The 20382-nt window shown below is 58.5% G+C and overlaps 1 protein-coding gene across 5 annotated transcripts in view; it reads right to left on the bottom strand.

Moving 5' to 3' along the window:
• Positions 1 to 604: 604 nt before the first annotated feature.
• Positions 605 to 20382, bottom strand: part of SHANK1 (SH3 and multiple ankyrin repeat domains 1) — a 47373-nt gene continuing 27595 nt past the window's right edge. For 3 of the 5 annotated variants that reach the window (XM_059999701.1, XM_059999703.1, XM_059999704.1), the window contains 9 exons: positions 20224 to 20348; positions 19506 to 19641; positions 19127 to 19207; positions 18563 to 18586; positions 18288 to 18356; positions 17733 to 17851; positions 9523 to 9619; positions 4750 to 7852; positions 605 to 2783 (listed from right to left, as the gene is read on the bottom strand). In XM_059999701.1, the coding sequence (XP_059855684.1) occupies positions 2066 to 2783; positions 4750 to 7852; positions 9523 to 9619; positions 17733 to 17851; positions 18288 to 18356; positions 18563 to 18586; positions 19127 to 19207; positions 19506 to 19641; positions 20224 to 20348 (4472 nt within the window). In that variant the 3' untranslated portion in view covers positions 605 to 2065. Of the gene's footprint in view, positions 2784 to 3091; positions 3300 to 4749; positions 7853 to 9522; positions 9620 to 17732; positions 17852 to 18287; positions 18357 to 18562; positions 18587 to 19126; positions 19208 to 19505; positions 19642 to 20223; positions 20349 to 20382 lie in introns of all 5 variants that reach the window. The other 2 variants (XR_009517574.1, XM_059999702.1) reach the window with 2 other exon arrangements.

Below are 20382 nucleotides of genomic sequence, written 5' to 3'. Positions count from 1 at the left end.
CAACCCCGCGGCACCCATCCAGAATGAACAAGCCCTTGATAGACGGGCGCCGCGCAGGCCCCCTGCGGACGGGGGGCATCCTGCGGACAAGGGGGAGGGGGCGGGTAGGGGCCCAGCGCGACCTCCGCTCCCTTCCTCGCCACCCCTCCCCCCTCCCACGACCCTCCCACAAGGTTCCCCGCAGATCCCTGACGTGGTGAGGGGAGAGGGCTGCAAGCACTCTCCCCCCATGGACGGAGCGCCCCCGCCTCGGGGGTAGAGGGCAGCAGAGTGGGAATGGAATTGGGGGAAGGAGGGGGAGCTCTCTTCTTTGGCAGCTGAACATGGGGGGGGGACCTGAGGGCGATGCCCTCCCCCCCTTTGCCCACTGTAGGGGAGGAGGTGTTCCAGGGGAAGGGGTGGCTTAAAATTCCCAAGCCCCAGGAATAAAGGGAGGGGGAGGCGTGCAGGAAGGAACAGCCATGCTGGAGGGAGGAGTTTCTTGAAGAGACAAGAAGGTTAGGAGATGAGGGAGCGGTGTCTTCGGGCAAAATGGATGGACCGGAAGGCTGGGGAGAGTGAGAGGAGGGGAGGTGAGAGGGCCAAGCCCGGGGAAGGGAGAGGAGGAAGTATGGAAGCAAACTGGGCAAGAAGTGAGTGTGCGTAGGGTCTTCTCTTGCCAGAAGGAGAAAAAGAGTGTAAAGAGCTAAGAGAATAGGCAGAGTGTGAACGACCGGAAGAGCTGGTCTTTCGGGACCAAAAAAAAAAAAAAGTGCCAGGAAAAGAAACAACAATACAGCCGAAGAGCGCGTGTGCAATGAGATGAGTGTGCAAAAAGAAAGAGGTAGTAGAGTTCCCCAGGGGAGATGGAAAAAGTCACCCAGGAGCTGACATGAACAAGTAGAAATTCAAGAATGAGTGTGCAAGCAGGGCCACGGAAGGCGAGAACATTAAGGAAGAGAAGAAAGCTTCAAGGGAGCAGTGGAAGCACTGGGGAGGATGAGTGCGCGAGAGCGAGCATGCCAGAAGGTTCACCCAAGAGTTGACGATGGAGACGGACAAGGATTTGGGGAAGAAAGGTGCAAGGGAGTCGGGAGCCCGGCAAAGCGGGGAGGCATGAGCACTTGCGAGAGATTCGGTTCCTGGGAGGCACGGGTGCAAGCAACAGTGGGAGGGGGGAGGGGCGTGTAGCGTGAGAATGCGGGGGTGCAAGAATAAGAGGGGAAAGTGCTACGAGAGAATGGAGGTGAGAGTGTCGGGAGAGGCGCACAGTCTGTGAGAAGGTGAGGGGAAGGGTGTCCCAAGTGTGTCTGCAGCAAGGGCCCAGAGATTTTTCGGGAGTGAGGGGTGGAAGGGAGGGCGCCCCGGAGGAAGCGTGTGCAAACAAGAGTGTGAGAGACCAGGGGGCGTGGAGCGTGGGGAGAGAGACGCACGGTGTGCCAGGGAAACTGAGCGTGAGCTGGAGAGCTGAGGGCCTCGCAAGCTGGAAGCGAAGGCGCAGTGTGCAGGACAGCGAGAGGGCAAAGTTGTGCAAAATTGTAGCCCAGGGAGGGGAGAGAGGTGAGCAGGCGTGCAAAGGAGCATGCAAGAGGCCGGGGGGCTGCTGTGTGTGCTGGGGAGAGGGGAGGGTGGGGAGAGCCGAGGGGCCTGGAGAGGGGGGAAGGGTTGTTAGAGGGTGGCAGGTGGTGGAATCTGAGGGCATCGCCTTCCCCTGCGGCCTGGGGGACGACCCCCATCCGGTCAGGCTCAGGGCTGACCCTCTATGGCTCTGTCTGTCCCCTCCTCCCCAGAATCGACCCTTCCCTCCTTCTTCATCCCCCTCTGTGATTTCTTCCTTCCCCCCCCCCCAACTCCACTCCCCGCTTCACACACACACACACAGTCTTGTGTCAGCTGCCCCCTCCTGTGAGGTGCCAATGTCTGGCCAGATCAGGCCACCTGGTGACCTCCGGCCTTGGGAGACGAGTCAGGGTGCAGTTTTAGCAGAGTCCCTGGCCCGGGGAGAGAATGAAGGTCAGGGTTCAGAGGTCAAGAGGCCAGCAGGCTCAAGGGTTCCGTGGACGGGCTGGTCCGTCCGGGCCAGCCATCACCTCTCCAGGAAAAATTTGAGAGCCCGGTCGATGTTCATGCGGTGGCCCACCCTGGTCACCCCCAGATCGACGTAGTCCTCCTTGGTCAAGGCGGGCAGGTGGGAGCCATCGATCTCGTGGTCCAGGAACCGGGCTCGGTGCTCAGACAAGCCCAGCCACTCGAGCCAATCGGCCACGTCGAACTTGGTCCAGAACCCCAGAGGTTTAGCGCTGAACGGCTTGTCCGGGGGCAGGGAGAGCAGGCGGGTCGGTGAGAGGGAGCGCGAGGCCCCTGACAAGGCCCCGCCGAGACCCCCGGACATCCCGGGGTGCGGTGGCACAAAGACAGGGGCGAAGGGGTCAGCCGAGCCTCCTGCCCCTCCGGTGGGGGAGCCGCGGATGTCAAAGAGGCCCGGGTAGAGCGGTCCAGCAGGCAGGATGGGTAGGGAGGAGGGCCGGGGCGCGGGGCTGACCTTGTGCTCCGAGGCGGGCAGCAGGGACGGGCTCGGGGCCCGGCGGAGCAAAGGTGGCCGCATCTCGAACTCTACGCCCTGGAGGTGGCGGGCGGACGTGGAGGAGGAGGTGGCCGACGGCGAGGTGGCCCCCGGGGCCGCAGCGGCCGAAGCGGAGCCCCCGCCTCCTGTGGGGAGGGGCGGCAGAGGCGCTTTGGACCAGTTCTGAAACAGGCTGCTGACAGGTTTGGAGAGAAGCGAGGGCTGGGAGTCTTCCGAGAGTCTGGAATGTGACAACGGGGCAGGGGTGGAGGAGAAGGGTTGCGGGCGGGGGGGGGGGCGGGGGGGGCAAAGGCGGGTGAGAAAGAGGAAGAGGTCAAGATACAGGGAGAGGAAGAGAGACATGGGGCAGGGGTAGAGAGTTGGAGGAGAGAGAAGGGGAGAGATCGAAGGGGCAAGCGAGGGGGTAAGATGGATGTCAGGACAGAAAATGAAGGGAGAGAAATGAGAGGACAGGGAGAGGGTGACAGTCAAGAGAGATGAAAGAAAAAGAGACATTAAGTGATAATAATAATAATCACCACCACTTACTGATGCTCACGTGTGCCAGGCATTGTTCTAAGTGCTTTTACATATCGCCATCTCAATGGAATCCCCGTGACAGCCCTGATGCAGGTTACTATTATTATCAGCAGCACAGAGAGGTTAAGTAACTTGCCTAAGGACACACAGCCAGGAAGTGGCAGAGCCCGGTTATATGGCACCAAAGTCTGAGCTCTTAACCACTACCCTATACTGCCTTTCCGGGTATGGCCAGTCACAGCAGAGTGGAAGACAGGGAGACAGTGAGAGAGGAACAAAAAGAGGATGAGCATTCAAGGGAGAGAGATGGAAGGGGACGGGGGACAGAGAGAGAGAGAGAGAGAGAGAGAGAGGTGAGGAGAGGGAGATGAAAGAGAGAAGAAACAAGGGGAGGAAAAGGTTCCCCTCATCCCTTTAGCTCCCTCCAGAACAGTCCCTGCCTCAGGGCCTTTGAACAGTTCCCTCTGCCTAGCTCTCTCTTCCCCCAGGGAGCCAAACGATTTGCCTCCTTCCCTCCTCCAGTCTCTGCTCAGCTCGCCCGTTATTTGAGAGACTTTCTCTAACCATCGCGTTACTGCATTTTTTTCCCCTAGGATGATGACAATGATTTTGTTTATCGCCTGGCCCCCGCCTCTGCCTCATTAGGCTGTGAGGTCTATGAGGGAAATGCTCTGCTTGTTTCGTCCATTGTGGGGTCCCTCTCACCCTGAAGGGCACCCGGTACAGAACAGATGACAAATCAATTATTGGTGGATCTGTTAACTAAATTAAGCGTCCTTTCCTCTCCCCAGAAGACTTAAGAATCATCAGTGAGATGCCTTAAGATCTCAAAGACCTCAAAAACCACCTCAGAATATCACCATGTGGATATCAAACCCTCGAGGAGAATTAGGGTGAGCTCTGCAGAACAAGAGGATTAAAAAAACCCCTCTCCCCACTCGCTCTGTGTGTCTGAATCAGGAATGTGACTCTATGCTTTCCCTAAGATTAGAAGGTCTTGAATGGGCTTGAACTCTGTGGCCGTTCCAACTCGCTAGCTGCTTTAGAAAACTTCTGCATCTTCCTGGACTTCTCCATCTATACTTGCTGGGCTTTTGTAAGAGACCCCTCCCCTCCCCCATCTCATGCCCTCAAAAACCCTTTTAGAAAGGTTCTGTGCTGTCCCTCTTCTACAGAGAGGTGGATCCCTTTGCCTAAGGTCACCCAGTTAGAAAGTGCGGGGCTGCAACCAGGATCCAAAAAAGCCTGGCTCCAGAACCACACTTGTAACCACGGACCGTGCCCTAAAGCATCTTGTCTTGACCAACACGGGGCTCGAGGGACCTGAAGATTTCAGGGATTGTCAGAACTGACAGCCCACCAAGGAAACAGACATCGGGCAAGTCGTGCTCCAGTCTCCTCCTTTGTTGATCACTCTTTTTGTTCATCATGGAATGTGGGTTGTCATGGTGACAGGAGGAGACCACAGAAGCTACTGAGATAAAGGGAAATTTAAAGTGGCTGGGAAAGCATGCTTCTTTGAGGGCAAACTTCTCCAAGCCAGCCCGGCTTCTGTTTTCTTTCTACCACCTGGGACCCTAAAGGGACACAGCTATGTGGAAGACGGTCTCTGCTACCCACAGCCAGCCCCTCTGGCCTCCACTGCCAACCTCCAGCCCCCGGCTCACCTCTGCCGCTGCAGGGAGGAAGTCCTCTCTGGGACGTAGCTGGCTCCCCCGTGGTGGCCGTCCCCGCTTCCCCCGCCGCCTCCCCGGGCCCAGGGCAGAGCGCCACCAGCTGCCGAGGAGCCCCCAAACTGCTGAAGCTTGGAGCTGAGTTCACTGATGATGCTGGCTTTTACTGTGGCCAAGGCTGAGGCCTGAGGCTGGGCTAAGGGCCCAGGCAGGGGTGGTGGTGGTGGACCCGGGCCCTCCTCCCAGGGCAGCAGCTTCCGAGGCAGGGAGGAGGCGGATGGCAAGGGCACCGGTGGGCCTTCTGGCTCTACAGCCCCTGGACCGCCGGCCACACCTGCCGTCGAAGGTCCTGAGCAACCACTCAGGGCCAGCAGCCCATCGGTTCCAGCCCCCGTCACCGAGACGGTGGGGCTGGTGGGAGTGACAGGGTCTCGGAGTCCCCCACCGGGGCCAGGCCGCAGGCCTCCACTGGCCCCAAGCGCCCGGCCCCGGAGCTTAGAGGGAGTCATGAGCTGCGGCGGGTATGGTGGGCCAGGAGGACCGCTGCCCCCAAAGGCCTGGCCGTCCAGGTAGGCCACATACGTGTCCAGAAGCTCCGGCCCACTGGCCACACTGGCCACCCCGCCGCCAGCCCCGCCTTCGGCAGACAGGCTGCTCAGCGTGGACGCGCTGCTGATGGTCTCCAGCGGGTGGTCACTGCTGCTCCGACTGTCCACCTCCTCGATACCAGAATCTGTGCCAGCTGGAGGATCTGGGCCAGGCTGTGGGGCAGGGGGAGGCGGGGCGGCTGGGGCTGCTGGGCCCGGCGGAGGCGCGTCCCCAGCAGCTGCGGGGCCCGCCTGGGTCAGCGTGGCCACCTCGCTGTCATAGGAAGTCAGGCTGGATGCGGTGGAGTCCAGCGTGGGAGGGGCGGCGGCCACGGCAGGGGGCGGCGCAGGGGGCGCTGGGCTGGCCGCGGTGGGTGGGTCCGGCAGCGGGTGGGGCGGCCCCGGCGTGAGGGGCGAGTCGGGCTTCTCAAAGCTGTTGGAGAACTCCAGGGGCGGGGGCAGCGGTTCCACAAAGAGAAATTCGCCGTCTTCCACGTCCACCGAGGGGGCGGGGGGCGGCAGGACCAGCAGGGGGAGCCCGTTCTCGTCACTGCCCCGCGGGGAGGTCGGCGAGGGGGGCACGGACCGGCGAGGGCTGGGCGGCGGGATCCCCGGCCCGTCCTCCGAGGGGGGCCCCCTGCCCCCCGCCCCACCGGCCCGGGGCTGGCAGTTCTCGAGGAACCGCACGTGGAGGGGCAGCCGCTCGGGCTCCTCCGGGGCTGCGGACCTCCAGGGTTTGCTCACCCCGGGGTGCGGGGCGGGGGGCTCGGACCCCAGCTGCAGCAGGAGGGGCCCGACCCCGGGGGCGGTGGGCGGCAAACGGTGCAGCAGGGAGCGTCGGGCAGCTGGCGGGCTGGCCGGAAGGGATTTCTCCTGGCTGCCCAGCCCGGCCCGGTAGCCCAGCTCCCGGCGCGCCGGGTCCGGCGGGGGGGCTCCCCAGAGACGCAGCACCGGCTCGTGGTGGGCGTGGGGCGAGTGGTGGTGCGGCGTGGGCGGCGGAGCCTCGTAGCGGGGCGACGGGGGCCTCGGAGGGGGCTGGGGGGCCCCACCGCCCTCCGCGGACTCCTTCAGCGCCCGCTCTCGGGCGGCCAGGGCCAGCCCGAGCGGGGAGGCTGGGTCCAGGGCCTTGCCGGTCAGCGGGTGGACCAGGGGGCGCGGCGGCAGGAAGCTGGTGAAGGCGCTGCTGCCTCCGCTGCTCCCGTAGGCTCGGCTGCCGGCTCCGTAGCCCCCGTAGCCGCCGCCGCTTCCGGCGCCTGCGGACTCCAGCCGGAGGTAGGGCTCGGCCGAAAACATGCCTTCATCGATGGATTTGGAGTGGCGCAGCCGGGGGCCCGGGGGCGCCCCCGGGCCCAGCGAGCTCTCGCCGCCCTCTTCGTCCCCCGTGTCGGTGGAGAGGAAGAGCGTAGACCGCCGGCGGGCTTCGTTCTGCCAGCCCCCTTCTCTCCGAGCCGCCCCGACCAGGGCTGCTCCGAACTGGCTGGTGAAGTCGAGGGTGGCCGGGCCGCTGGGCGAGGCGGGGGCGGGCACGGGCGAGGGGGGCGGCGGCACTGGCGACATGGCCGGGGCGGGGCTCGGCGCGGAGGAGCCGCCGCCGCCGCCGCCGCCGCCCCCTCCGCCGCCGCCCGCGGTCTCGGGCTGGGTCGGGGGCTCCGCCTCGGTGCTGCTGCCCTGGCTGCTGCGGCCGCTGCTACTGGTGGATGGAGCCTTGATGATGATGGTGGGGATGGGGATGGAGTTCTTTTCCGACGGGGCGGCCGCGGCCGGCGGCGGCTGCGGGGACGCCGGCGACGTGGGCGAGGGCGTGGGCGGGAGGCCGCCGCCCTTCTGGGGCTCGCCTTCGACTTTGGTCTGCTTGACGAGCGGGCCCTTGCGCCCGCGGCCCGAACGGGCCGGCACGTACATGGCCGCGCTGGCCGCCCGGGGAGGCAGCTGGAAGTAGCGCAGGGCCGGGGCCTGGGAGGAGCCGCTAACCCCGCCCCCGCTGCCGTGGTGCGACGGGGACAGGGCCCCCGGGGTCGCGCTGGGCCCGCCGCCCCGCCAGCCTCGCAGGCTGGGCTGGGGCCCCAGAGCCAGTCGCGGTGGGGGGTCATCGGGGGAGCCGCCTGTCTCCATCTCCGGGGGATGCGGCGGGTGGGCGTGGTGGTGGTGTGGCTGGGGGAGCGGAGCGTGCGGCTGGTGTGGGGGGGGCGGGTGGTGCACAGGGGGCAGGGCCCCGCCGTGGTACAAGCTCTTCTCACGGCTCCCTACACGGCTCTCAGGAGGGCAGGGCCCATCGAAGGACGACGGTGACGAGGCGGGGTGGGGGACACCTGAGCCGGGGTTGAAGGGCGCTCCCCGGGGAGAGGGAGTGAGGCGGCCGGAGGAAGAGGGGGCTGGAGGTGTGCTGTAGGGGGGCTCTGGTGGGGACGTGGTGGGCGGCGGCGGGATGTCCTCCGAACCAGGCACAGACAGGCTGCGGCTGAACTTCATGGCTGGGGGTGCTAGGTAGGGTCTCTCATCTTCTGCAGCCCCTGGGAAGACACGGAGGATCCAGAAGCAGGGTGGGGATGGGAAGGGGTGGCCTCTCTGTTCCCCTGTCCCACAGAACTTCAATATTACAATGATAATAATAATGACACCCAGTAGATGTTAAGAAGAACATGGGTTGGTCTAGAGCTTACCCAGATGTGATAAATGCAAATCCGTTTGATACAGTAATACAGGTTGTGCACTGCACAACAGCAAACGGCAGAGGGAGCAAGAGAGGTGTGGTGTGTGCCGGGGCGGGGGGGGGCGGGCGGAATTCAGCTTAACTTCCTTCCAGGGCCAGGAGGGGGCGCCTTTTCTAATTCGCCCAAAGGCAAGGTATATGCGGGCGGTCGCTTGGGATGAGCAAAAATGGCTTGAACCAGGAAGAGATACCGTGTTTCTGGGCATACTTACAGATTTCTTTTCATGTACGTGCAGAAAAGAAATGTAATTAGCACATCAGATCTGTGATTTCACAGATAGCACTGCTTAGGGTGAGGCTAATATTTAAAAGAGGGAGCCAGTTCATAGGTAAGCAACGTCAGGCAGATGTATAGGTAACTGATACTAGGCAAATGACACACACTGGTGGACTGTGGACACTGAAGCTGGGGAAAAGCTAGATCCAAACAGCAAAACAACTTGGAGGGAACTGGAGGAGTGGAATCTTTTGCCCCCTTATCGACGGCCAGGGCTCAGTCCTTGATTCCCTTTTCCCTCTGACTACTTGCTCTCCGTTGACTATCTCAACCAGTGTCATGGCTTCGTTCACTGCTTCCCTGCTGAAGACTCCCATGCTTGTCTCGGACCCAATCCTTGCCCCTGAGCTCCGGGCTTCTATATCCAAATGCTGCATCCACTTGGATGTCTCACTGGCATCTCAAACTAAGCAGGCCCCAAATTGAGCTCCCGATCTCCTCCCCACGATCTTCCCAAGCTGCTCTCTTAGCAAATGGCAGCTCGGTCCTACCTACCTCAGGACCTTTGCACTGGCTGTTCCTGCTGTGTGGAATGCCTTACTTCCAGATAGTCCCATGGCTCCCCACTTCATCTCCAAGTTTCAGCTCACACCTGCCCCCCAGCACTCCTGACATCTCAACTCATTCTCCTGTTTTTCTATTTTTTTCCATAGCACTTAACACAGCTAACATACTATATCATTTTCTTATTTCTTATCCTTATAAGCTGTTGTCTGTCTTCCCCAGCTAGAAGGTAAGCTCCATGCGGGCAGGACCCTTTAGTCTGTTTTGTTCCCTGACAAATCCCCAGCAGTTTAGCCTGGCATATGGTAGTGCTCACTAAACATTTGTAGAATGAATGAATGAATGAATGGACTCTGGCATAAGAGAGAATGAACCAGGGTCTGTGGTGGTTTTGACTTAACTGCATCCAGGCAGGGGCAATGATGTCCCCATTTTCTAGATGCAGAGCCCTAGGCCCAGAGAAGTGAAGCTGCCTGCCCTGGGTCACACAGCCAGGATGGACAAGAGCCAGGATTCAAACCCAGGTTTGCCCAGCAACAAAGCCTGAGCTCTTCGCCCAACTTGATGGTCACATATGGAAGGAGAAAAGAACATTCCCAGGCTCCCTTGTTTTCCCCGTAAACTGTCACCCTCCCAGCCTCCCCTTTCCCCATTGGCATCCCTTACACCCACCCTTGCAGGTGACATACCAATAGACTTTTGCCGGAGCATAAGCCCAGGTCCTGGAGGCAGGTAAGAAGGACGTTCATAACTTGGCTGGGAGCGGTGGTGGGGATCAAAGCTCGACTTTGGGTTGGCAGTCAGAGGAGGAGAGAGAAAAGAGAGCAGAGAAACATCAGTCAGGGCATGAAAATCCATGGATTCCCCACACAGCCATCCTCCATTCCTTCCCCAGCCTCTGCAGGAAGGGAGAGGGGTGTGAAGGAGAGGGAAGGGAATTCTGGGGTAGGGAAAGGTTTCTGAGTCCTGACAGCGGCAGCAGGGAGAAAGAGGGGGAAAACGTCAGATTATCAACTGAGCCTGTCTGCTCTGCTTCCCAAGCCGATCACTAATCTGGGCACTTTTCTCCACCCCTGCTGTCACTGCCCAGGTCCATGTTACCACCACTGCCTGCCTAGATGACGGCAGTAGCCTCTTCCTTGTCTCCTGGCTGCCCCCCTTGTCCTGCCACCCATTCCTGGTCTGCTTTCCACGCAAGAGTCAGAGGGATCTTTCTAAAAGAAATTCTGATCATGTTACTGCCCTGCTTAAAATCCTACACTAGCATCTCACATCAGTTAGGAAGGGATCCGAGTTCCCAAGTCTGGTCTTCAAAGCCCCCTGGGGTAGACACTGCCTGTGCCCACCCAGATCTCCTCAGCCAGGATGCTGTGCCCATCCCCAGCCACTGTGTCACCTGCCTGCAACACTTGGCTGCCCCTTGCTCTGAAGAATCATTCCCCCTCCAAAGGCGTTGACGTGCCCAAGCTGTTACATGCCCCCACTTCTGGGAGCAGCCTGCAGCCAACTGACAGGAAGGTCTAAGGAGGGATCATCTCCATCCTGCAGTTCACACTCCCGAGCTCCCCAAGGGACCAGGCTGAAGGCAAACTCCAGTGGGGACCAGGGTTGCTGACTTTCTCTGCAGCCCATCCTGTCTCCCCCATGCCCTTACAGGTTCCCCCTTAGGAAATCATTGTCTCAAGCATCCTTATCTCAGGCTCTGATTTTAGATTAAGAATCACGGTGATTTAAGACACCGTGTATGATCTAGCCCTTGCCTATATCTCCCACTCTGGTCCCACCACACCCACCTTTTCTTGCTCCTGCAGTGCCGCAAGGTTCATCCCTGCTTTAGGACACTTACAAGTCCTGGATCTTCTCTCTGCAATGGTTTCCTCCCGGTCATCACCGATTCCTTTCCATCTTTATGTCCTCTGCTCAAATACCCCTCCCAGTCACTGCCTACTGCATTTCCCTGTCCTGTTTTCTTCATAACACTTCTCTCACTTCTTGCTTACTGTCTGTCTGTCTTCCTAGCGAGAACATCAGCTCCCTGAAGACACCAGACATTATCCCAGGCACCGTGGGTACAGGGTCAAGGGCCCACGATACTTTTAGGGGAAATGTTTTAATTTCTTTTCAAATAGGAGGGAAAAATAATTATAATTCAGTCATAAAACTTTGACTTTTAACTTTTTTTTTTTTTTTTAGGAAGGAGGGGCAAGAAGTGCCAAAGGCCCACAGAAGTCATAATGCAACCTTCCTGAGGGCAGTGACTTTATCAGTCTGGTTCACTGCTAGGTCCCCAGTCCCCAAACAGGCCTGATGTTCTATAAGCTTGTGTCAAATGAACAAGCCAATGTCAGGCACTCTCGGGCCCTGACTCCCCTGCTTCTGCCAGGTGGCCCCACGTGTCTTCCTTCTCCGTCTTTGAGACCAGAAGTTCATAGAAAGGAAGGCCTCTTTGGATGGGGTCCCCACTTTTGGGGTGTGACCCTAAGTGCCCTCACCTCCCCACCACGCCCCCTCCTGTCCCCCTGCTCTAACCACTCCCAGTTCTCTGAATTCCCTGTGCTGTTTCTCAGGTCAGAGCCTCAGCATCTGCTGTTCCCTCTGCCTGGAAAATCCCTTCCCCACTCTCTGCTAAGGGAAAACTGCTTCTCATCCTGGCCCCCACCCTGGCCTGGCCACCCCCTTCCTCTAGCCCTGCACTTCCTAATCCAGTGGCCACTAGCCATTCAGATGTACATTTCAATTAATTTGAATAAATTTAAATAAGCTGAAGTTGAAAACTCCCTTCCTCCATCACACTGGCCACATTTCAAGTGTTCAGTTGTCACTCATGGCTGGTGGCTGCCATATTGGACAGTGCAGAGGGAGAACATCTCCATCCTCACAGAGCGCTCTAGCGGACAGTGATGCTCTAGACCTTCATAGAATGCACCTGTGCTACCCCTCTCACTGCCCGCACCTTGGACTGGGACTATTTCTGTGTTTGCATCATTCATTCATTCCACAGATATTTATGGAGCACCTGATTCATGCCAGGGGCTGTTCTAGATGCCGCAGATGCAGCCGTAAACAGAACAGACAAAAGTCCCTGCCCACGTGAAGGACAGGCAGACCATAAACAAAATAAATTAGTAAAATACGACGTGGGTCAGATGGAGGTAAGCGACAGAAGGGAGGGAGACTGTAATTTAAAATCAGGCAGTCAAGAAGACCCCGCTGAGAGGGTACAACCTGAGCAAACTCCTGAGGGAAGCAGCCAGGGATGTATCCCGGGGAAGAGTATTGCAGGCAGAAGGAGCAGCAAGTGCAAAGGTCCTGAGGTGGGAGTGAGCCTGCTGTGTTCAAGGAATAGTTAGGAAGCCAGTGTGTCTGGAGTGGGTGAGCCAAGGGCTGAGGGGTGGGAGATGACATCAGACAGCAGGGTGACACTGGGTGGGATCTGGTAGTTTCAGATGTCTCCTCCCTGGAAAGCCTTCCTCCTATTACTCTGCATCGTAATTTCCTCCACCTACCCTAGGTTAGAGTTATTATAATTACTTGCTTACTTGTTTATTGTCTGTCTCCCTGGGCATGTAGCCTACCCAATACCCATCCTACTCTTCTTCTTTGGTAAGAAAACCCCCATCTTATTTGGCACCTATTGAGAGACTACATTTCCCAGCCTCCCTTGTGGCTAGGTGTGGTCATAGGACTAAAGCCGGCCCAGATGCATAAGTGGAAGTGTTGTGTGTTACTTCTGGGAAGTCTCATCAGAGGTAACCCAAGAAGCAACAATGTGCCCTCCTTTCTACTTCTGCCTTTTCACTCTTCCTTGTTCCTGCTACCTGGAATGCTGGTGCAACAGTTGGAGCTCCAGCAGCCTCTTGGACTACGAGGTGACTTTGTGGCTAGGGTGAGAAGAATTCTAGGTCTTCAAGACCATGGAGGCTGCCACACCCGCCTCAGACTCCCTACTCCAGACTTGTTCAAGACGACAGAGATATAAGCATTTGTTCGTTCAAGCCACTGTTATCTGGGGGTTTCTCTTATATACAGCAGAACCCAGTTCCGCAAAATACCCCCACTCCCCCGCCAGTGTCAATTCTCTAAGGGAGGTAACTTTGTTTGGCTGGTTCCCTCCTATACTCCCAGGGCCGAGCAGCAGGTCCAGCACATAGTAGTTGCTCAATAAATATTTGTAGAATGAAGGACACCTTGACAAAATGGGGGGAGCACCCTGATGACGTAACCCTAGTCCTGTTCCTTTGAGAGAGTGATGGGGAAGGATCACAGTGACAGGGGAGGGGTCAGAGTGATGGGGAGGGGACAGAATAACGGGGGAAGGGTTAGAGTGATAGAGGAAGGGTTCCCCTAGCTGAAGAGGGTCCAGACTCAAGGGAGAGGCGTCATATTGGCACACTGGCAGAAGACCTTCTAAGTGGAAAAGAGGGATCAAATAATGGGTTAGCTTGGCACAAGAGGGATCATAGTGGCAGAGGAGATGTCTGACTGACAGAGGAGCCATAATGGCGTCTGAGGAGGCTAGGAGTGACTGCCTGAGGGGTGGACGGACTCAAGGTGAGACAGGCTGACCTCCCTCAACAAACGGGGAGCGGTCTCTCCTGCGCAGAGGGGGCAGCCAATCAGAGTCTGCCAGGTGCGTGTGACGTCACCAACTGCCGGGCAGACTCCTCCCCAGCGAGTTGACCAGAGGTCCCGCCCTCTTCCTGTGCCACCTCGTGGGTCGCTGTGGGTCTGGTGCCTCCATGGCAGAGTGCGCCCTGGTGCCGTGCACAGGCTAGAGGCTGAAGATGGGCTGGGAAATTCGCGTTCGGGAGGCAGCGCCCGGACGGGGTGAGGGGGAAGATATCGGAGGGGGAGGCACATGGAGAGACAGAGCAAGACAAAGACAGAGGTGGGGAGACAGAGGCAGAGATGGGGCTCCAGAGGTGTAGGGGAGAGACAGGAGGGGACATGAGACAGCCATGGGGAGAAAGAGGGACCCAGCAAGGCAGGGAGAAAAAGGCAGTCCTGAGAGATTCTGCCATGGAGAGGGCCAGAGCTACCCTAGGAGGTCCAGACATGCCCCGGGAGGGGAAGAGGCAGAGGATGCGACCAAGATGATATGGTAAAAATAACCAGAGGGAGAAACTGAGTCCAGAGAATGGCTGAAACCAGAGCCCAGACCACCCAGACCAAGATGTGGGAGGTGGGGATCAGGGGACCCCCCCCCCCGGGCGGTCAGTCACCAGGTAACGGACAGTAGCCAAGAAAAGCAAAGCCACGCAGAGGGGAGGACAGACAGGTGAACTGCAGAGCCCTAGGAGGAGACAGAGCCCAAGAGGGGCCTTGACCTACAACGGATCTGCCCGGGGTCTGCACCCTCACTGTTGGTGCAGAGGGTCCTCCCAGCCCCCCTTAGGTTTTACGCAGAGGTGTGTTTTTCAGGGAGGGTTGAAATCTCTCCATCCTTAAGTTTTTAAACAGTGGCGTCTTGCACAATCTTTTGCCCTGTCCACTGTGGTGCAGGTCCGTTAAAAGGAGCCTGGGGGGCCACATTGGGCTTCCACACTGCCCGCTTGCCCCCCTGGTTTAGGTGCAGCGGAGTCCAAGTGGGAGAGTGAAGAGGGGAGAGAAGCCGAAACAGATGGGAGATGGAGACCCAGATGAGAACAAGACCACCCACTGAGAGAGGCACGGAGATGCAGGAAGGTCACAGAGGGGTCCCTGTGTTGACTCAGGGGTTGAGAGAGATCAGGGTGGCTGGTGGGAGGTGAGGGCAGAGATGGGGGAAGAGAGAGCCCTCAACATGAGAGGGAGGGCTTGGGGGAGGCCCAGGGACAGACCCCAGGAGGGAGAAGAAAAGGGGAGATGACCACTGGCCTCCAGGATCCAGAGGAAAGGGAGGCCCCATGAAGACCTCAGGTGTTTCATTTCTAGGAGATGGGGGCAGGCTGGCAGCTGGTTATACTATTGGCCAGTGTCTGGGCCCACCTGGGGGTATCTTTGGAGCCAGGATCTTGTCTGTCCTGTAATGGAGGTTCATGCAGGGAGGGGCTGGCACCCTGGCAACCTGGCACTTGGTGGGTACTCCATGCATTTGCTGAATAAATGAAAACAGGACTGGCCTTAATCTGTTACTAGAGACTCCGTACCGAGCCTGGAATGTTGTTGTGGGGTCTCTGGGGCGCAGGCGGGGGTCACAGTAGGGTCTCCCGTTTGTTATTTTATGGCATGGGGAGGCTCACCATTCCTTGAGAGCCTCTGTACTAGAAGCTGATCTCATTCAGTCCTCCTAAGAACCAGAAAGATTGGCTTTACCCCTATGTTACAGAACAGGAAACTGAGGCACAGAAAAATTAAAGGCGTGGGCCGAGCGACATAGTAAGTTAGAGGCGGTCAGGCTTTGGAGGCAGGTTTGCCTAGCTCTACTGCCCATGTACTTTTTTTTTTTGGGGGACAGGACTTTTTTTTATATACATATATCGGAGTATAGTTGATTTACAATGTTGCGTTAGATTAAGGTGTACAGCAAAGTGATTCAGTTATTCAGTTTTTCTGGTTCTTTTATATCATAGGTCATTACAAGATATTGAATATAGTTCCCTGTGCTATACAGTAGGTCCTTGTTGTTTATCTATTTTATATACAGTAGTGTGTATCTGTTAATCCCAAACTCTGAATTTATCCCTCCCCCTTACCGATGGACATTTAATCCTTACACCGACCCTGGGGGGAGGTGGGCACGGAAGATAGGCCCACCTATTAGGCCCACCTAATAGGCCCAGAGATGTCAAATTCCTCGCAAAGCCAAGGATGGGTGTGAAGTGATGGCTCCTGCATGCAGGGCCCTCTGCCGAGCCCTGAGAAGTGGCCAAGCACCCTCTGCCTCTAAATCTGGGAGAAATTCTAGTAGTCTTGATACAAAATTTGCCACCTGCATTTCTGGCTCTTGTAAAAGTACTAGGGGGCTTCCCTGGTGGCGCAGTGGTTAAGAATCCCCCTGCCAATGCAGGGGACGCGGGCTTGAGCCCTGGTCCGGGAAGATCTCACACGCCGCGGAGCAACTAAGCCCGTGCGCCACAACTACCGAGCCTGTGCTCTAGAGCCCGCAAGCCACGGCTACTGAGCCCGCGAGCCACAACTACTGAAGCCCGCGCGCCTAGAGCCCGTGCTCCGCAACAAGAGAAGCCACCGCAATGAGAAGCCCGCGCACCGCAACGAAGAGTAGCCCCCGCTCGACGGAACCAAAGAAAGCCTGCGTGCAGCAACGAAGACCCCAGGCAGCCAATAAATAAATAAATAAATAAATAAGTACTAGGCCTTCTAGAATAGGCAGCCAATAAATAAATAAATAAATAAATAAGTACTAGGCCTTCTAGAATAGGTGGTCCATCCATCTATGGATGGATTTCGGGGGGCCCTGCGCGCTTACTTGGGTGGGGAGAAAACCCTACGTCTTTATTTTCATTATTCTCCAGCTAAAACACAACATTTTCTCAATTAAGGATGTGGGCAACAGCCCACGTCAGTCTAAGCAAAACCTGTGACTGTATCCCCGACAGAAATCACAGGTATTTCTGTATTCTTCATTGCAGAGGCTGCAGATTTCTCTAAATAGTGTTTGTGCTTCTTAGGACTTCGAAATTAGAGTAGTCAACATCCAGCACCAGATCCTTCTGGCTACCACGGTGAAGAAAAGGCACCGACATTACTAGATCGCAAATTTTGCTTTCAAAAAATATTTTGCTAACTGTATTTCGGCGTAACTGGCTTCTTCTGTTATCTTACGTATTTTTTAAAATTTTATTTTTGGGTCAAGGGGCTTGTAACCTAACTTCATCCACTCACGAGAGCTGAACTCCGGGCTCGGGCTTGCACGGCGCTCGGGCGGGCACACCCTTCCACTGTCACTCCCCGGGGTTAGGTGCTGTTCTTGACCCTTACGAATTATGTTTTATTTTATGCATTTATAAGCATTATTATGAGGACTATGCCAGCCTGCCACAGGGGTCCATGGTCCCGCAAGAGTCAAAGCACCCAGTTTTAGAGTCAGTGGTCCCTTGGTCACCAGTGGTGGGTGTGGCCTGTAAAAAGAGGGAGTCAGAGGGTGGGGTCAGAGGGCAGGGCCTGGGCAGAGAAGAAGGAAGTGCGGAGACAGAGGTAGGGCCCCGTGTGGCCTCTGGAGGGGGGAGGGGGGAAAGCTCTGGCAGGGCTGGTGGGGGATGTGTCCCCACGAAGGGGCCCAGTTCAGTGAGGAGGGCAGCCAGGAAGGGACCAGCAGGTCCCCACCCGAAGAGCCAGGGCCGTGGCTGGATCACGGATCCAGTTGCCTGACTGCCTGGGGTTGAAATCCCGGCTCCCTCTCTGAGCCTCAGTTTCCCTTCTGTATCACAACCGAGTGTACCTCCCAGGATGATTCCAAGGAATGAATGAGATGAGCCACGTAAAATCGTAGTGTCAGAAATGTGATCAACACCCACTATAGGTTAGCAGGCAGAGCGCAGACAGAGATGATAATTAATATTTTAATAACTACCACTTGTTGAGCACCTATTATTATGCGCTGTGCCTGGGCCAGGGAGCGCCATCCATGACACCGTTTTACCTTCCCTGAGACCCCTGAGGTGGGATGGAGATGAACAGAAAGAGCTGGGCAGGAGAGGATGGAGAGTGGAGGGAGGTGAGAGAGATGGGATCTGGGGGAACAACAAGGAGGAAGAGGATGGGCCGAGAGGAAAGGGGACGCCCAGAGTGGGGAGAAAGGAGGGAACCCCAGGAAGCGCGGTGCCCCGTAGGACGGGCATTTAACACGGGGGAGTCAGGAAGGATTTGCAAGGAGAGAGGTAAAGGCTCCAAGTTGCCCTGTGCAACCCTCAAGCTTCCTTCCCCCCAGGGGCCCGGTTCCCCAGACGAGGCTGCCTACCTCAGTGGCAAAGAAGCCCTTCGGTCGGTGTTTGCCCAGGGACGCGAGGCCACCAGGCCCAGGACTCTCACTTGCACTGATGGTCTGCTGAGCGGCCGCCAAAATTTCATCCAGTTTGTCTAGGGGGAGGCGGAAGAGGGACGGAGAGCCAGAGAAACGAAGTTTGCTTTGGCCTGGCGCAGAGACAGAGCTGCCGGGAGCCCATTCAGTGTCTTGTGTGAACCAGAAAAGGGCACCCGTGTCTCCCTCCCGGTGGCCCGACGGCCCTGCTCGGAGACACAGTCTCCAGCCCCGCAGGCAGGACCCAGCGATGGGAAGGGGTGAGGGCGGCCATCGTGAGAGGGAGGATGGAAGGGAGGCAGAAGGTAGTGCGGAGAGGCTCAAAGCAGGGGTGGGAACTCAGCCTCATGATGGCTGGGGCCAAGCTGAGGCGTGAAGGTGATCAGTGCGGGGGTGGCTGAAGGGGCGCGGGCCTGGAGAGGGGTGGAGCGGCTGCGGCACCCCAGGCGGTGCGGGGTCGGGCCCTGGGCAGCCCAGGGAGCGGGGCCATCTTACTGAGAGCCATCTGATACACGGTCCGCTTTTTCTCCACGCTGGGCACCGGCGCAACTTGCTGCTCGTACTCTGTGGGCAAAGGACGCGGATGAAGCCCAGGGGCGCCCCCGGAGGGCGGGGCGGAGCGGGCTCGGCCAGCGGGCGTGGCCAGCGGGCGTGGCCAGCGGGCGTGCGCAAGCGCGAGTGGGGCAGTGAGGGGCCGGGATGGGGGAGGGGCGAGCCCGCCGGCGGGATATAGGGTCGGGGGCCCTCCCGCCAGTCCTGTGCCCACTCACCACTCTTCTTCTTCCAGGGCGAGACTAGCCCGGGGGAGAGGCAGTAGAGGAGCGAAGAGTTAGGACTTCAGGGGGAGGCGAGGGGCCCCCTTTCTGGAACGCCCGCCTCCCTCAGGGCCCTGGGGTGAGGGCGGTCGGCTAGCTGCCTGATCCGCCCCCGGCAGGGGAAACAGCCCCGTCTGGAGGGAGGGGCTCGCCTTCCTTTCTGTTAGTGGGAGTGAGGGGAGCTGGTGGAGGGAGAGATGGAGAATGGCGGTGGGGTTCAGGTGGAACAGAGCGAGAGGGGCTAGAAAGGAAACAGGGACCCGCAGAGAGGAACGTACGGACGCAGAGAGACCCCGACACAGAAACAGATGTAAGAGGACGAAGGACAGTCGGCTCTCAGACGCCCTTTCCCAGCGACGCACACGCAGGCCAGAGACAGTCTGACCCATGGACGGGGGGACAGGACCAGGACGAGGACCCCTGGTCACTAACAACACTAACAAACTCAAGGGACGGTCCAGCCTCCCTCTGCCCCTTTCCGTCCGCAGCACCTGGGCCCCAGCAGCCCCGCAAGCTCACCCAGCTCCTCCAGCTCTGAGGTCATAGACTTGGACCGCAGGGAGATGGTTGGAGGCGGGAGCCGCTTAGCCTGCGGCGGTGCTGGAAAAACGAGCGGGATCAGGCATCAGCACCCTGGAAGGAAAGCCCGTGACCTTCCCCCCTGCCCGTGCACCACCGCGGAGCTCTGGCGCTCCCAGAGCTCGGAGAAGAGATGCCCTCCGCATATGCATGTTGAGCCCTCACTCAGTTCCTCTCCAGAGGTCCTGAACCAGCAGCCCTGGGGGAGGGAACGCTGCTGGTGGTGGTGGGGACCCTTGGGCCATTAGGGCTCCCTGAGGATTGAAGTCTAGTAGCAGTGGGGGGCCCGGGCCTGGCCACACGAGTGGGGGAGGAGCACCTTTCCTATGCACAGCCTCATCCATGTCCGGGTGCCTGGTGACCATCACCACCTTGACCATCAGCGTGTTGCCCCCCTGGCGGATCATGTTCACCACCTGCCGGTGGCCGACCTTCACCACATTCTGCCCGTTCACCTGTGGCACAGACACCCCCCAGAGCACACCCAATAGGTGAGGGGAGGGATGCTTTCCACTTCAGGGTCCCCACCGAAGCGGCCTCCTCCTGCCTTGCCCTGTATGTGGCACTGTCGGTCACCCTTCTCTCCCCTTGACCCTCCTCTGCCTTGCAAGCCCCCAACACTCTGTTCCTGTAACTCTCCTGGCCTCAGGGTTGGGGAAGGGGCTGGGCCCACCCTATTTGCCTCTCTCTCCCTCCTTGCCCTCCACCATTGTGTGTGTGTGTGTGTATGTGTGCAAGCCTGTGCCCTGGGGGGGGGCGGGGAACAGCTCTGTCATCTGAGATACTTCAGAAAGGCTTTCAGATGGAGTCACTGAAGAAGCAGAGGCTGGCTGCGGGGGGGGGGGGGGGGGGGGCGGGGTTTGGGAAGCTTTGGTGCCAAAGGAGAATCTGGACTTGGGCAGCCGCATCCTGGCATAGATCACGAGGGGGTCTGAGGATTTGTTGCTAGGGGCCCAGAGGAGAGCGCGGTGTCTGTGGAAGGTGGGCCAGGGGTAGGGTCTTTGGAGAGGCCTTTGGGGTTGGGGGCCGGGACTCACCTCAATGAGGAAGTCTCCCATTCGCAGTCCAGCTCGCCATGCCACGCCACCCTCGTCCACCGACTCCAGATACTGCAGCGCCGGGAAGGCCGGGGTGGGGGTGAACTCCTCGATGGGGGTCTGCGCTGCAGATGGGGAGGAGCCGGCGGGGTCGGAGGG

The sequence above is a fragment of the Delphinus delphis genome, chromosome 20, assembly GCF_949987515.2.
Source record: "Delphinus delphis chromosome 20, mDelDel1.2, whole genome shotgun sequence".
Classification (NCBI taxonomy): Eukaryota; Metazoa; Chordata; class Mammalia; order Artiodactyla; family Delphinidae; genus Delphinus; species Delphinus delphis.
This window is presented reverse-complemented; position numbering and strand designations above follow the sequence as displayed.